The sequence below is a fragment of the Dendrobates tinctorius genome, unplaced genomic scaffold (assembly GCF_039654945.1).
Source record: "Dendrobates tinctorius isolate UK_male_01 unplaced genomic scaffold, ASM3965494v1 ptg000011l, whole genome shotgun sequence".
In the NCBI taxonomy this organism is placed as follows: domain Eukaryota; kingdom Metazoa; phylum Chordata; class Amphibia; order Anura; family Dendrobatidae; genus Dendrobates; species Dendrobates tinctorius.
The window spans coordinates 97,499,359-97,513,792 of record NW_027361679.1 but is presented as its reverse complement, the minus strand read 5'-3'; the positions used below and the strand labels follow the sequence as shown (position 1 = coordinate 97,513,792).

General features: G+C 44.0%; 1 protein-coding gene across 1 annotated transcript in view; it reads left to right on the top strand.

The window, feature by feature from the left end:
• TMPRSS9 (transmembrane serine protease 9) overlaps window positions 1-14,434 on the top strand; it is a 113,413-nt gene that overhangs the window by 20,276 nt on the left and 78,703 nt on the right. The window contains exon 4 of the mRNA XM_073545109.1: window positions 10,694-10,866. Coding sequence (XP_073401210.1) covers window positions 10,694-10,866 — 173 coding nt within the window. The remainder of the gene's footprint in view (window positions 1-10,693; window positions 10,867-14,434) is intronic.

Sequence of the window (14,434 nt, the reverse complement as noted above, 5' to 3'; positions counted from 1 at the left end):
ACAAAGAACAATGAGCTTCACATGTTTGGATTAATTATCTCTTTTTCCAGCCTTTTCTGACTATTTAAGACCCTCCCCAAACTTGTGAACAGCACTCATACATGGTCAACATAGGACAGACAAAGGAGCATTCCAAGGCCATCAGAGACAAGATCGTGGAGGGTCACAAGGCTAGCAAGGGGTACAAAACCATTTCCAAGGAGTTGGGCCTACCTGTCTCCACTGTTGGGAGCATCATCCGGAAGTGGAAGGCTTATGGAACTACTGTTAGCCTTCCACGGCCAGGACAGCCTTTGAAAGTTTCCTCCCGTGCCGAGACCAGGCTTGTCCGAAGAGTCAAGGCTAACTGTTGTGAATTCATTTTCCCCTCCGTCACTGAGGCCTGGTGAACTCCCTGTTCTAGTGAAGGAAGGTAGTGAGCCTGATTATCAGGCAACTGGGACTAATGAAGACGATTGGCTGAGTGGAGTCACTGACTGGATTTAAGGCAGCCTACGCCCTTTCTGCCCTGCGGGTGATTTCTCTGTGGACTCTTGGACACCAGTCTGATTCCTGCTCTCCTAAAGCTAAGTTTTCTGTTTTGCCTTTTTGCATTTAAGATTTGTTTTTGTTTTTCTTGCTTTTTGGATTCTGCCACTCCCTGCTGGAGTGTGCAGTGTTCCGTTAGCTCTGTCTTCTGAAAGTACCTGAGTGCTCATTTAGTTTTTGAAGCTTAGTTGCTTCAGGGCCATTTTTATATCAGCTTGTTGGCTTTTGTCTCTGATAGGGTTTTGGCAGATTGCAGACAGCAGCCTTCCTATCCGTTCCTATCTAGGTAGTTTTTGGGCCCCGTCTTTGCTCAGCCTGTCTTTCTGTCTGTGTAAGTGTTTTCATCTTGCTTCACCGTCATTATATGTGGGGGGCTGCCTATTGCTTTGGGGTCTGCTCTGGGGCAGTTAGATTTCCCCTTTCCTTCTTTAGGCCTATGTATCTCTCCGGCTGTGATCGAGGGGTCTAGGTCATCGTAGGAACCCCCCACGGCTACTGCTAGTTGTGTTGATAGGTTCAGGGGTCTGCAATCTGATAGTTGCCAACTTCTCTGGTTTTCTGGACTTAGCTAGCATTTCTGTTTTTGCCACCTACGGTGACTCAATCATAACAGAATCACCCGCCCAAACCGCAGATCCTGGGGTACTCAATAGCAGGAAAGAATTGTGTTTTAAAAAAAAAAAAAAAAAAGTGTGTATATTCTTTCCTCTATATCTCTGAGGCCGTAGGGGGAATTTTTTTTTCTCTCAATGGAGATAAAGCAAGTGTCTGATCGTGTGGAGCAGCTCGCTGCTGAAGTGCGAGGAATTTCCGCCTATCTTGCTCGTTCACATGCTGTTGAACCAAAGATCCCCACACCTGATGTATTTTTTGGGGATCGATCTAAATTTTTGAGTTTCAAAAATAATTGTAAATTATTTTTTGCTTTGAAGCCTAACTCGTCAGGGAGCCCCGCGCAGCAGGTTAAAATTGTCATCTCTTTGCTGCGCGGCGATCCCCAGGATTGGGCGTTTTCTTTGAAACCAGATGACCCTATTCTGACTAATGTGAACGCATTTTTTCAAGCCTTGAGGTTGCTGTACGACGAACCTAATGCTATTGATCAGGCTGAAAAGACCCTGTTAGCATTGAACCAGGGTCGAGAATCTGCAGAGTTGTACTGTCAAAAGTTCCGAAAGTGGGCGGTCCTTACTACCTGGAATGATAGTGCCTTGGCTGCTCTCTTTCGGAAGGGTTTGTCAGAAGCCGTAAAAGATACTATGGTGGGATTTCCTGTTCCCTCTGGTCTGGACGATTCTATGTCTTTAGCCATTCAGGTTGATCGGCGTTTACGTGAACGCAGGATTACACGAGAGGTGTTGCCACCGGTTGAACAGATGTCTGAACCTATGCAATGTGATAGAGTCTAAGGCGCAACGTCAGGAATTCAGAAGGCGCAATAAGCTGTGTTTTTTCTGTGGAGATGCCTCACATATTATTTCTGTTTGTCCTAAACGTGAGAAACGCTTTGCACACACGTTTTCTGTTGGTGGGGTTCAGCCTAAGTTTCTTTTGGCGATTACTCTGATCTGTTCCCTGTCCACATTTTCCACCAAGGCTTTTGTGGATTCGGGAGCAGCGCTAAACCTAATGGACTTGGATTTTGCTAAACGTTGTGGATTTCCGTTGACACCTCTGCAGACGCCTATCCCTTTGAGGGGGATTGATGCTACCCCTCTGGCTAAAAATAAACCTCAGTTTAGGACCCAGTTGGTCATGCGGGTCGCCCCAGACCACCAAGAAAAGTGCAGATTTTTGGTGTTGCATGGTCTGCATGATGCCGTTGTTCTGGGGTTTCCCTGGTTGCAGATTCATAATCCAGTTTTGGATTGGAAGTCTGTGTCTGTGGTGAGTTGGGGTTGCCGGTGTACCTTTAGTGAGGCTCCGTTTTTTTCCACCTCTTCTCAGTCGCATGAGGTTCCTGACTATTTGGCGGACTTCTATGATGTATTTAGTGAGAATGAGTCTGCGTCCTTGCCTCCTCATAGGAGTTATGACTGTGCAATTGAACTAAGCCCGGGGTGTAAATTTCCTAAGGGTCGGCTCTTCAATTTATCTGTACCCGAGCACGAGGCTATGCGGTCCTATATTAAGGAGGCGTTGGAGAAGGGTCATATTAGACCATCCTCTTCACCCTTAGGTGCCGGGTTTTTTTTTGTGGCCAAGAAGGATGGTTCTTTAAGGCCTTGTATTGATTATCGTGCCCTCAATAAAATTACTATTAAATATCAGTATCCATTACCCCTGATTTCGGATCTATTCTCTAGAGTCAGAGGTGCTTGCTGGTTTACCAAGCTTGACCTCAGGGGGGCGTATAATCTTATCCGCATTAAGCAGGGGGATGAATGGAAGACGGCGTTTAATACTCCGGAGGGACATTTTGAGTACCTGGTGATGCCTTTTGGGCTCACTAATGCCCCTTCTGTTTTCCAGTGCTTCATGAACGATATTTTCCGAGACTTTGTCGATAAAGTTTTGATTATCTATCTGGACGATATTTTGATCTTTTCCAAGGATTGGGATGCTCATGTGGAACATATTCGGACTGTGTTCCGGATCTTGAGAGAGAATTCTCTGTATGTCAAAGGATCAAAATGCCTTTTTGGAGTACAGAGGATTTCTTTTTTGGGATTTATTTTGTCTCCGTCAACTATTGAAATGGACCTGGCCAAGGTACAGGCCATTTATGATTGGGTTCAGCCCACTTCTTTGAAGGCCCTCCAGAAGTTTTTGGGTTTTGCTAATTTTTATCGGAAATTTATAGCAAAATTTTCTAGTATTGCCAAACCATTGACTGACCTGACCAGGAAGGGTGCGGATGTGTTGAATTGGTCTCCGGAGGCGGTTGCTTCCTTTCAGGAGCTGAAGCGTAGATTTACCTCCGCCCCGGTTCTGCGGCAACCTGATGTCTCACTCCCGTTTCAGGTAGAGGTGGATGCTTCTGAGATTGGTGCAGGAGCAGTGTTGTCCCAAAAGGATCCGGTAACATCTAAAATGAATCCCTGTGCTTTCTTTTCCCGAAAGTTCTCTTCATCTGAACGTAACTATGATGTGGGGAATCAGGAACTGTTGGCCATGAAATGGGCATTTGAGGAGTGGAGACATTGGTTGGAGGGAGCCAAACATCAAGTTGTGGTCCTCACTGACCACAAAAATTTGATTTACCTAGAGTCGGCTAAACGCTTGAACCCCAGACAGGCTAGGTGGGCCTTGTTTTTTACACATTTTGATTTAGTGGTCTCTTTCCTTCCTGGAACTAAGAATGTCAAGGCAGACGCCCTCTCTAGGAGTTTCTTTGCTGATTCTCCTGTGGTGACCAAGCCTGCTACCATCTTAGGCGAAGGGGTAGTTCTTTCTGCCATCTCGCCCGATTTGAGACTTGCTCTGCAAGAGTTCCAGGAGGACAAACCTGAGCATTGTCCCAGTGGAAAGTTGTATGTTCCTGACCAGTGGAAGAAGAGAGTGATGTCTGAAGTTCATTGCTCTGCATTGGCTGGTCATCCGGGTATTTTTGGTACTAGAGATCTGGTGAGTCGTTCTTTTTGGTGGCCCACCTTGTCTCATGATGTCAGGAATTTTGTGCAGTCCTGTGGGACTTGCTCCCGGTCTAAATCTTGTTCTCGCTCTAGTGGGTTGTTGATGCCTTTGCCGGTCCCCAGGAGGCCATGGACCCATATTTCAATGGATTTCATCTCTGATATGCCGGTCTCTCAAAGAATGACTGTTATTTGGGTGATTTGTGATAGGTTCTCTAAGATGGTTCATCTTGTACCACTCCCTAAGTTGCCATCTTCCTCTGAGTTGGTGCCCCTGTTTTTGCAACAGGTGGTTCGCTTGCACGGGATTCCTGAGAACATTGTATCTGACAGAGGAGTTCAATTTGTGTCTAAATTTTGGAGGACGTTCTGTTCCAAGTTGGGAATTCAGTTGTCCTTCTCCTCTGCTTTTCACCCTCAGACCAATGGGCAGACAGAGAGAACAAACCAGACCTTGGAGTCGTATTTGAGATGTTTTATTTCCGCTGATCAGGATGATTGGGTTTCATTTTTGCCCTTGGCCGAATTTGCTTTAAATAATAGAGCTAGTTCTGCCACTTTGATGTCACCTTTTTTTTGTAACTTTGGGTTTCATCCTCGATTTTCTTCAGGGCAGGTGGAGCCCTCTGCCTGCCCAGGTGTTGACACTGTGGTGGAGAGAATGCACCAGATCTGGGACCAAGTGGTGGATAAGTTATCTCTCTCCCAGGAAAAGGCCCAGCGGTTTTCCAATCGACATAGGACCATTGGTCCCCAGTTTAAGATTGGTGATATGGTGTGGTTATCATCAAAAAATATTGCTATGAAGGTGGCTTCTCCGAAGTTTAAGCCTAGATTTATTGGACCTTACAAGATTTAGGAGATTATTAATCCGGTCTCTTTTCGTTTGGCTCTTCCTGTCACATTTAAGATCCATAATGTGTTCCATAAGTCCTTGTTGAAGAGGTTTGTTGAGCCAGTTGTGCCTGAGGTGGCACCTCCGGACCCTGTATTGGTTGAAGGTAACTTGGAATATGAGGTAGAGAAAATTCTGGATTCCCGTCTGGCTAGACGGAGACTCCAGTATTTGGCTAAGTGGAAGGGTTATGGTCAGGAGGATAATTCCTGGGTCTCTGCCTCTGATATTCATGCCAAAAGATTGGTGCGTGCCTTTCATCGGGCTCACCCTGATCGCCCTGGTAGCGTGGTTGAGGGTTCGGTGACCCCTCCTCAAGGGGGGGTACTGTTGTGAGTTCATTTTCCCCTCCGTCACTGAGGCCTGGTGAACTCCCTGTTCTAGTGAAGGAAGGTAGTGAGCCTGATTATCAGGCACCTGGGACTAATGAAGACGATTGGCTGAGTGGAGTCACTGACTGGATTTAAGGCAGCCTACGCCCTTTCTGCCCTGCCGGTGATTTCTCTGTGGACTCTTGGACACCAGTCTGATTCCTGCTCTCCTAAAGCTAAGTTTTCTGTTTTGCCTTTTTGCATTTAAGATTTGTTTTTGTTTTTCTTGCTTTTTGGATTCTGCCACTCCCTGCTGGAGTGTGCAGTGTTCCGTTAGCTCTGTCTTCTGAAAGTACCTGAGTGCTGATTTAGTTTTTGAAGCTTAGTTGCTTCAGAGCCATTTTTATATCAGCTTGTTGGCTTTTGTCTCTGATAGGGTTTTGGCAGATTGCAGACAGCAGCCTTCCTATCCGTTCCTATCTAGGTAGTTTTTGGGCCCCGTCTTTGCTCAGCCTGTCTTTCTGTCTGTGTAAGTGTTTTCATCTTGCTTCACCGTCATTATATGTGGGGGGCTGCCTATTGCTTTGGGGTCTGCTCTGGGGCAGTTAGATTTCCCCTTTCCTTCTTTAGGCCTATGTATCTCTCCGGCTGTGATCGAGGGGTCTAGGTCATCGTAGGAACCCCCCACGGCTACTGCTAGTTGTGTTGATAGGTTCAGGGGTCTGCAATCTGATAGTTGCCAACTTCTCTGGTTTTCTGGACTTAGCTAGCATTTCTGTTTTTGCCTCCTACGGTGACTCAATCATAACAGCTAACCCAAGGACAACAAGGAAGGAGCTCCGGGAAGATCTCATGGCAGTGGGGACATTGGTTTCAGTCAATACCATAAGTAACGTACTCCACCGCAATGGTCTCCGTTCCAGACGAGCCCGTAAGGTACCTTTACTTTCAAAGCATCATGTCAAGGCTCGTCTACAGTTTGCTCATGATCACTTGGAGGACTCTGAGACAGACTGGTTGAAGGTTCTCTGGTCTGATGAGACCAAGATCGAGATCTTTGGTGCCAACCACACACGTGACGTTTGGAGACTGGATGGCACTGCATATGACCCCAAGAATACCATCCCTACAGTCAAGCATGGTGGTGGCAGCATAATGCTGTGGGGCTGTTTCTCAGCCAAGGGGCCTGGCCATCTGGTCCGCATCCATGGGAAGATGGATCGCACGGCCTACCTGGAGATTTTGGCCAAGAACCTCCGCTCCTCCATCAAGGATCTTAAGATGGGTCGTCATTTCATCTTCCAACAAGACAACGACCCAAAGCACACAGCCAAGAAAACCAAGGCCTGGTTCAAGAGGGAAAAAATCAAGGTGTTGGAGTGGCCTAGTCAGTCTCCTGACCTTAACCCAATTGAAAACTTGTGGAAGGAGCTCAAGATTAAAGTCCACATGAGACACCCAAAGAACCTAGATAACTTGGAGAAGATCTGCATGGAGGAGTGGGCCAAGATAACTCCAGAGACCTGTGCCGGCCTGATCAGGTCTTATAAAAGATGATTATTAGCTGTAATTGCAAACAAGGGTTATTCCACAAAATATTAAACCTAGGGGTTGAATAATAATTGACCCACACTTTTATGTTTAAAATTTATTAAAATTTAACTGAGCAACATAACTTTTTTGGTTTGTAAGATTTATGCATCTGTTAATAAATCCTGCTCTTGTGTGAAGTTTGAAGGCTCTAACTTATTTGCATCTTATCAAACCTGCTAAATCTGCAGGGGGTTGAATACTACTTGTAGGCACTGTATCTGTGTCCTTGTTACGTGAGGTGGCGGTGCTGCTGAAGCACCCCTGACAAAATCCTATTTTTTTCAAGCCTAAGGCACATGTGCAATAAGCGTGCTGTCTAATGGGCATCTAGATATGCCACTCACTGCACATACATACACATGTGTACAGTATATACACACTGCACATACATTAGTGTATATACACACACTCTGCACATACATACACATGTATATACACACACTGCACATACATACACATGTATATACACACACTGCACATACATACACATGTATATACACACACTGCACATACATAAACATGTATATACACACACTGCACATAGTGAACATACCAATCTAGTTCCTTTAGACTCCTGCAGTTAAAGGATCTTTGGTGACATCATGGTCACATGGCTGAGGTCCTTAAGCAGTCTTAACCTCAGAATAGAAGCACTGGGGACACCTAAGAGAGTGAGGGCCCTGAAAAATTACTCAGTTTGCCTCCCCCTTCCCTCCAACACCAGCCCTGCATACCAACCTGTCTCCTCTTCAGTTCATCTAGACTCCCACGGTTAAAGGATCTTTGGTCACATCATGGTCTCATGACCACGATGTCACCAAAGGTCCTCAAGCAGTCTTAACCTAGGAATAGAAACACTGGGGGCCCCTAAGAGTGGGGGACCAGGGCAATTACTCAGTCCCCTCTCCATAATACCAACACTGTCTGTACCTGGGGCTTATTTTTGGAGTAGGGCTCAAATTTCAAGCATATTCTAAAAATCATGTAAAATCATGATTTGCATTTAGAAAAATATTCAAAATTGAGAGTCCTCAGTGGTTGACACCTTTTAATGGCTAACTGAAAAGATGGTAACACATTGCAAGCTTTCGAGACTACTCAGGTCTCTTCATCAGGCATAGACTAATACAAAATCTGAAGAGTCACATATTTATGCACAATACAGCACAGAAAAAATGCAATAGATGAGACAAGTGACGTGAAGCAGAATTATGATTATGGGAGAGGGAGAAACATAAATATTGCTCCAGTTCATAGATAAGGAGTCTGGATGTTTTATTGTCCTCTGATTGGGGTCTCCTAATGTATTGTTATGCCCCCACAAGGTCTTAGGAGCAAATTCCTTAATTGATGTAAAAAGACATAAATCCATGTGACACATTCATTCCAGCATTGAGAGTGTCAAAGGTCATCATAAATTTATACTCACAGACTCTTCTCTCTCTCTCTGAGATGTGAAGTTACCTTTCAATACCAGTAATTTCATATCCATGTTGCTGTGATCAGGCGTACAAAAATGTTTTGCCACAGGTAGATCCATTCTATTTTCTCTGATTGTGTGACGATGAGCATTCATCCTTGTTCTAAGCTTTTGCCCTGTCTCCCCTACATACAGACCCCCTGTTGGACATTTAGTACAAATAATTAAGTACCCCACATTAGATGTAATGCAGCTGAAAGTACCTGGGATCTTGTAGTCCTGATGTGAATTGGGGATCTTTATCGTGTCCGTGGTCATTATAAATGGACAGGTTTTACATTTTTTCTGGTTGCAAGGAAAGGTTCCTCCAGCTGTTGGAGAGGACAGGGAGCTTCTGACAATGATGCTTCTTAGATTTGGGGGCTGCCTAAAGCACAGTAGTGGGGGATCTGGAAAAATGGATTGTAATTGGGCATCTTTTTGTAGTAAAGGTTGTAATTTCCGTGCAGCTCCCCTTAGCACTTCCAGATTTGGGTTGTAGGTGACTACTAGAGGCACTCGGTTATTTTCTTCTTTAGCTTTGTAATTTAGCAGGTGATTCCTTGACAATCTGGTGGCTCTTGTAATTTGGTTTTCAATTGTTCTTGGATGGTAACCCTGATTCAAAAAGGTCTTTTTGAGGCGACCAAGGTGTTTGTCTCTATCCATGGGGTTGGAACATATACGTTTGTATCTGATGGCTTGGCTATAGATAATAGAGTTCTTTATGTGTTTTGGATGGAAACTGTCCCATTTAAGGTATGTTGGACGGTCGATTGGCTTCTGATACAGGGATGTCTCTATTTCATTATTTTTTAGCTTAATGATGGTGTCCAAAAAGTTAATCTCAGTGCTGGAGCAGTTGAGTGTTAAATTGATGGTGGGATGAAATTGATTAAACTGTTCGTGGAACGTCTTTAGCTGTTGCTTGTTGTTTGTATTTATTTATTTTACTCATTTATATAGCGCTATTAATTCCACAACGCTTTACAGACATTATTGGCACTGAACCCAATGGGGCACACAATCTAGAATCCCTATAAGTATGTCTTTGGAGTGTGGGAGGAAGCCGGAGAACCTGGAGGAAACTCATGTAAACACGGGGAGAACATACAAACTCCTTGCAGAAGTTGACCTTGGTGGGATTGGAACCCATGACCCCTGTGCTGCAAGCCACCATGCTGCCCATGATAGTGCTTATTTTCAGGATAGATCTTATCTTCGGGAACTATGGTATATAGCAACAACTGAAGTTTATGGAGCAACTATGCTATTGAACTAGACAACTGCTAACTTCCGACTGCTGCCGACACTGAGAAAAGCTGATCACAGAGTGTGTCAGGTGTCGGACCCACCGATCTAATATTGATGACCTATTATAGGATGTTTAATCTATGTAAAAGCTAATGTTAAAATCATATTGCATATGGATTGCATTTGCATGTCATTAGGTTATAAAAATTGTATTGTACTTGCATGAAAATCGCGTGTCACTTGCATGACACTCGTCCGACTTTTCAGGAAAAACTTTGGACCATTTTTTTAATGTTAGTGTGACTAAAGCCTTAAAGGAACATTCATGGAAGATGTAGCAGGAAAGCACTACTGCATTAATCCCCACCACCACCAGCACTGCTAACGACCTGCCTGTTCTATCCAGCGCTGGTTCAGAGCGATCACTAACTGCTCTTGTCGGCGATTCTACTGCTTCATGTCTCTTCCTTAACTGGACTGATTTGTTGACTGCAGATTGACAGCCAGCTCCTAGCAGATATAAAGCAGGAAGCCAACTGTCAATCAACATGACATCGACAGTCACACCCCATCAACAGAGCAGAGAGGATGAGAAGCAGCTGCTCTGTCACTTTGGAGGCCATAGAATCGCTGACAGAAGTGGTCTGTGACAGCTCTGAGCCGGCAGAGGTAGGCGCCAGACACAACAGGCAACAAGACAGCAACTACCTGCCATTAAGTTTTTAGGGCCATAAGAAAAAAAATAAAATAGTCCCAAATAATTCCTTTAAATTTATTTTAAATGAGTGTTGCAAAGATGAGTAAACATAATTGGCAGCTGCAGCAATTTCTTATTCTTATCCTTCAGAGTTTTAAATGTCATACAGCAAATACAATACTTCCATCAGCAGACCAGTCTACTTTTTACTTGTTCAGTATTTTTATTTTAGTTTCTATTGATCATTTAGCTAGCCAAACTATTTTTATCTGAATAATAATACAGATATTACACACACACATGCGTGCACATTAGATGATGAAATTGATATTTTTAAAAAAAAACTAAACTGTTCCTATTTTGTGCTGAATGTACTCACAGCAGAGGGAATGCGAGCATCATTGCCCATCTCAAGATGCAGTTTATGTCATCGGTCTTCACAGACGATCAGGAGCAGATTGAAGACATTCTCAGACAAGGTCTGGCATCCTCGCTCAGTGACCAGCCCATTCCAGTATACACATATGGGAATATCTCTTCTGCCGTACTTGCTGGTAAGTCTCCTTGTACTGCTCCCTTACATCCTACTAGCAGTAAAATAGTAGGGTAATACTGCCTTTGTGGACTGGTATCCTCCTGGCTTCTCAGCACATGCGATGCGTTGCATTGTGCTGCCTTTTTAGCGGGTCTGATGCTTAGTCAGGATATGTGTGGTATGAGTGTCCAAACTTAGTGTGTTCCTGCAAATTGCCTAATTCCAAAGGGGCATTCAGACACTTCCCGTTCACTACCCTACCCTTTGGAATCACCTCAGCTACTCACACTTTTATGAAGGTTGTCATACAGCATCTTTATCAACTGGTCTCAGAACCATTGCAGGGATAGAGCTGGCGCCGAGCAAGACAAGTGACACCCATCAGACCAGATTGCACCATATGTGGGGATTATAAATGGTATTTTTTGGGGATATGCAGAGGGGTTGAGTGCTTATATACGGATTGCTGGAAAGTGGAAAAAAGATGTTTAAGGTGGTGGCTTTAGTTGGGAAAACCTAGTAACATAGTAACATAGTTATTAAGGTTGAAGGGAGACTTTAAGTCCATCTAGTTCAACCCATATCCTATCCTAACTTGCCCTAACATGTTGATCCAGAGGAAGGCAAAAAAAACCCATGTGGCAACAGTAAGCTTCACATTGGGGAAAAAAATTCCTTCCCGACTCCACATACGGCAATCAGACTAGCTCCCTGGATCAACGCAATATTAAGGAGACTAGTGTATATACCCTGTAATATTATACTTTTCAAGAAAGGCATCCAGTCCCTTCTTAAATTTTAGTAGTGAATCACTCATTACAACATCATATGGCAGAGAGTTCCATAGTCTCACTGCTCTTACAGTAAAGAATCCGCGTCTGTGAGTATGCTTAAACCTTCTTTCCTCCAGACGTAGAGGATGCCCCCTTGTCCCCGTCACAGGTCTAAGAGTAAAAAGATCATTAGAAAGGTCTTTGTATTGTCCCCACATATATTTATACATTGTAATAAGATCACCCCTAAGCCTTCGATTCTCCAAACTAAATAACCCCAAGTGTAATAACCTGTCTTGGTATTGCAGACCCCCTAGTTCCCTAATAACCTTGGTCGCTCTTCTCTGCACCCGCTCCAGTTCAGCTATGTCTTTCTTATACACCGGAGACCAGAACTGTACACAGTATTCTAAGTGTGGTCGCACTAGTGACTTATATAGAGGTAAAATTATGTTCTCCTCATGAGCATCTATGCCTCTTTTAATGCATCCCATTATTTTATTTGCCTTTGCAGCAGCTGCTTGACTCTGGCCACTAAATGTGAGTTTGTCGTCCACCCATACACCCAGGTCTTTTTCAGTGACTGTTTTGCCCAGTGTTTTACAATTAAGCACATAATTATACAACTTGTTCGTTCTACCCAAGTGCATGACCTTACATTTATCCCCATTAAAGCTCATTTGCCATTTATCAGCCCAAGCTTCTAGTTTACATAAATCCTCCTGTAATATAAAATTGTCCTCCTCTGTATTAATTACCCTGCAGAGTTTAGTGTCATCTGCAAATATTGAAATTCTACTCTCTATGCCCCCTACAAGGTCATTAATAAATATGTTAAAAAGAAGCAGTTGGCCAATATTTATATGGCAGTTTTCTTCTATGTTACATACAAACATGAGTTACTTTCTAGTGACAGGTTCCCTTTAAGATTTCTTATCAAAATCGTACTAAAGTCTATCTCCTTTTGATTTTGTGAAGACTCATTCCATTAGAGCGGCACTTTATGATCTGTGAGAAGTTTGATCCCATTGGATCAAATTTGCATTGCAGCTACCTGGAACCCAGACAATGCTTTCATAAGTCACTCTAGACTGGACTCTCGGTTTTCAGAAGACGTGTCCCTGAGGCATTTTCCAAAATGACCCTCCCTCATCTCGGTCTAAGGAAAAAAATCTGACATCTGCACGGCCCGATAGTATAACATTGGTCCGGGAGCGTTCCGATGTTTTGTCTGATCACACTCAGACTACTAATATGACCATGTGCACAAGCCCTTAGAGTAAAACATAGTGCGTGGGGATAGGCCAGTATCTATAGTTATCGGGAAGTTTCTTAATTAATTGAATATTTCATCTGTCCTATCAGCCTATTATTGTGCTGTTGATATGACTAATGAAAAATAGATTAACATTAAAAATCATAACTTGGGCTTCGATTACCAAAATTGGAAACCTTATCTTGTTCATCGCAAGCAATCAGAGCCCAGATTTCATTTCTTTGCTCTGAAAGAATGAAAACTGTGCTGGGATTTACTGTGCAGACTGGGATCTTTCTGTCCTGGTTATGTGATGGAAACACAAGCGATCAACTCTTTAAAGTACCATCTCCTACCGAGATGTGACCACAATACATATTTAAACTGGGTTCACTTGTTCCAGCACACATCCATGTGTCATGGTCCCAGCACAGACAGGGATTTACAGAGCAACTGCCGGTCTCATATATGTTGTAGTGCAGCTGGGTTGGTGCAGTGCAATAGATAGGTAGGGACCACATAAAAGTTCAAAGCACATGTCTTTTAATGTCCAAAGAACTCACAACTGGAAAACAAATGGTATCCTCCGGATTGCAGCCGGGGCGTCAAGACAGTCCATATCTGAGACCAGTTTCCGTGGACGACTGCACCACCGTGTAACGCTGACGTGGGACCAAGTGTTTGCTTCCCTTAGCTCTGTTTTACTGCACACCTAAGCCGGATCTTGCAGAGCCACCTGCTCTGCAGTTTACAAACCAACACTGACACACCCAACCCTTTGCTGCAGCGTTTTTCAATGGAATCTTTGGCCATGGGCCACTTATAAGACCTGGCGTGGAGGGAGTGAACCACCCCACTACCATCCTATAGTTTACTCCAAAAATAAAAGCCCATACCAGGTTTTCTTAAATCTGCCTTGGACAAATAGCTTGTCCAAGACCAAACTCACTTTTATTCTGCATTGCAGCCACAGCTATATCTGTGACTGTATGGCTGTGTGCACACGTTGCGGATTTTGATGCGTTTCCGCAGCATTTTTGGACACGCGGAATTGCATCAAATCCATAGTGTAGTGCACAGCCAATGTTAATGTTTGTGAAATTAAGAATTGTTGTGCACATGCTGGGGAAAAATCCGTGCAGATTTGCAGCGATTTTTTTTCCACAGCATGTCAAATCTATTTGTGGATCTGCAGTGTTTCTGCACCCATTGACTTCCAATGAGTCAGGCATATCCGCAGCAAAACTGCAGGTGTAAAATAATTTGCGGATTTGCTGTGGATGTGGGTGCGAGAAACTCTGCAGATCGGGAGGAGGAAGAGTGTGTGGGCAAAGTGTTGGCGGAGACTATGTGCGTGTCTGTGTGCGGGGGTCTACATGTATGCGTGTGTACAGGTCTGTGTGTGTGTGTCCCTGTGTATGTGCTGGTGTGTGCGTGTCTGTGTAGGCAGCCATTGTCTGATGGGACTACTGCTCCCATCCGGCTATGAATGCTGTCACATATGACAGTGACAGCACTAGCTGATGATGGGACAGTAGTCCCATCAGACAATGGCTGTG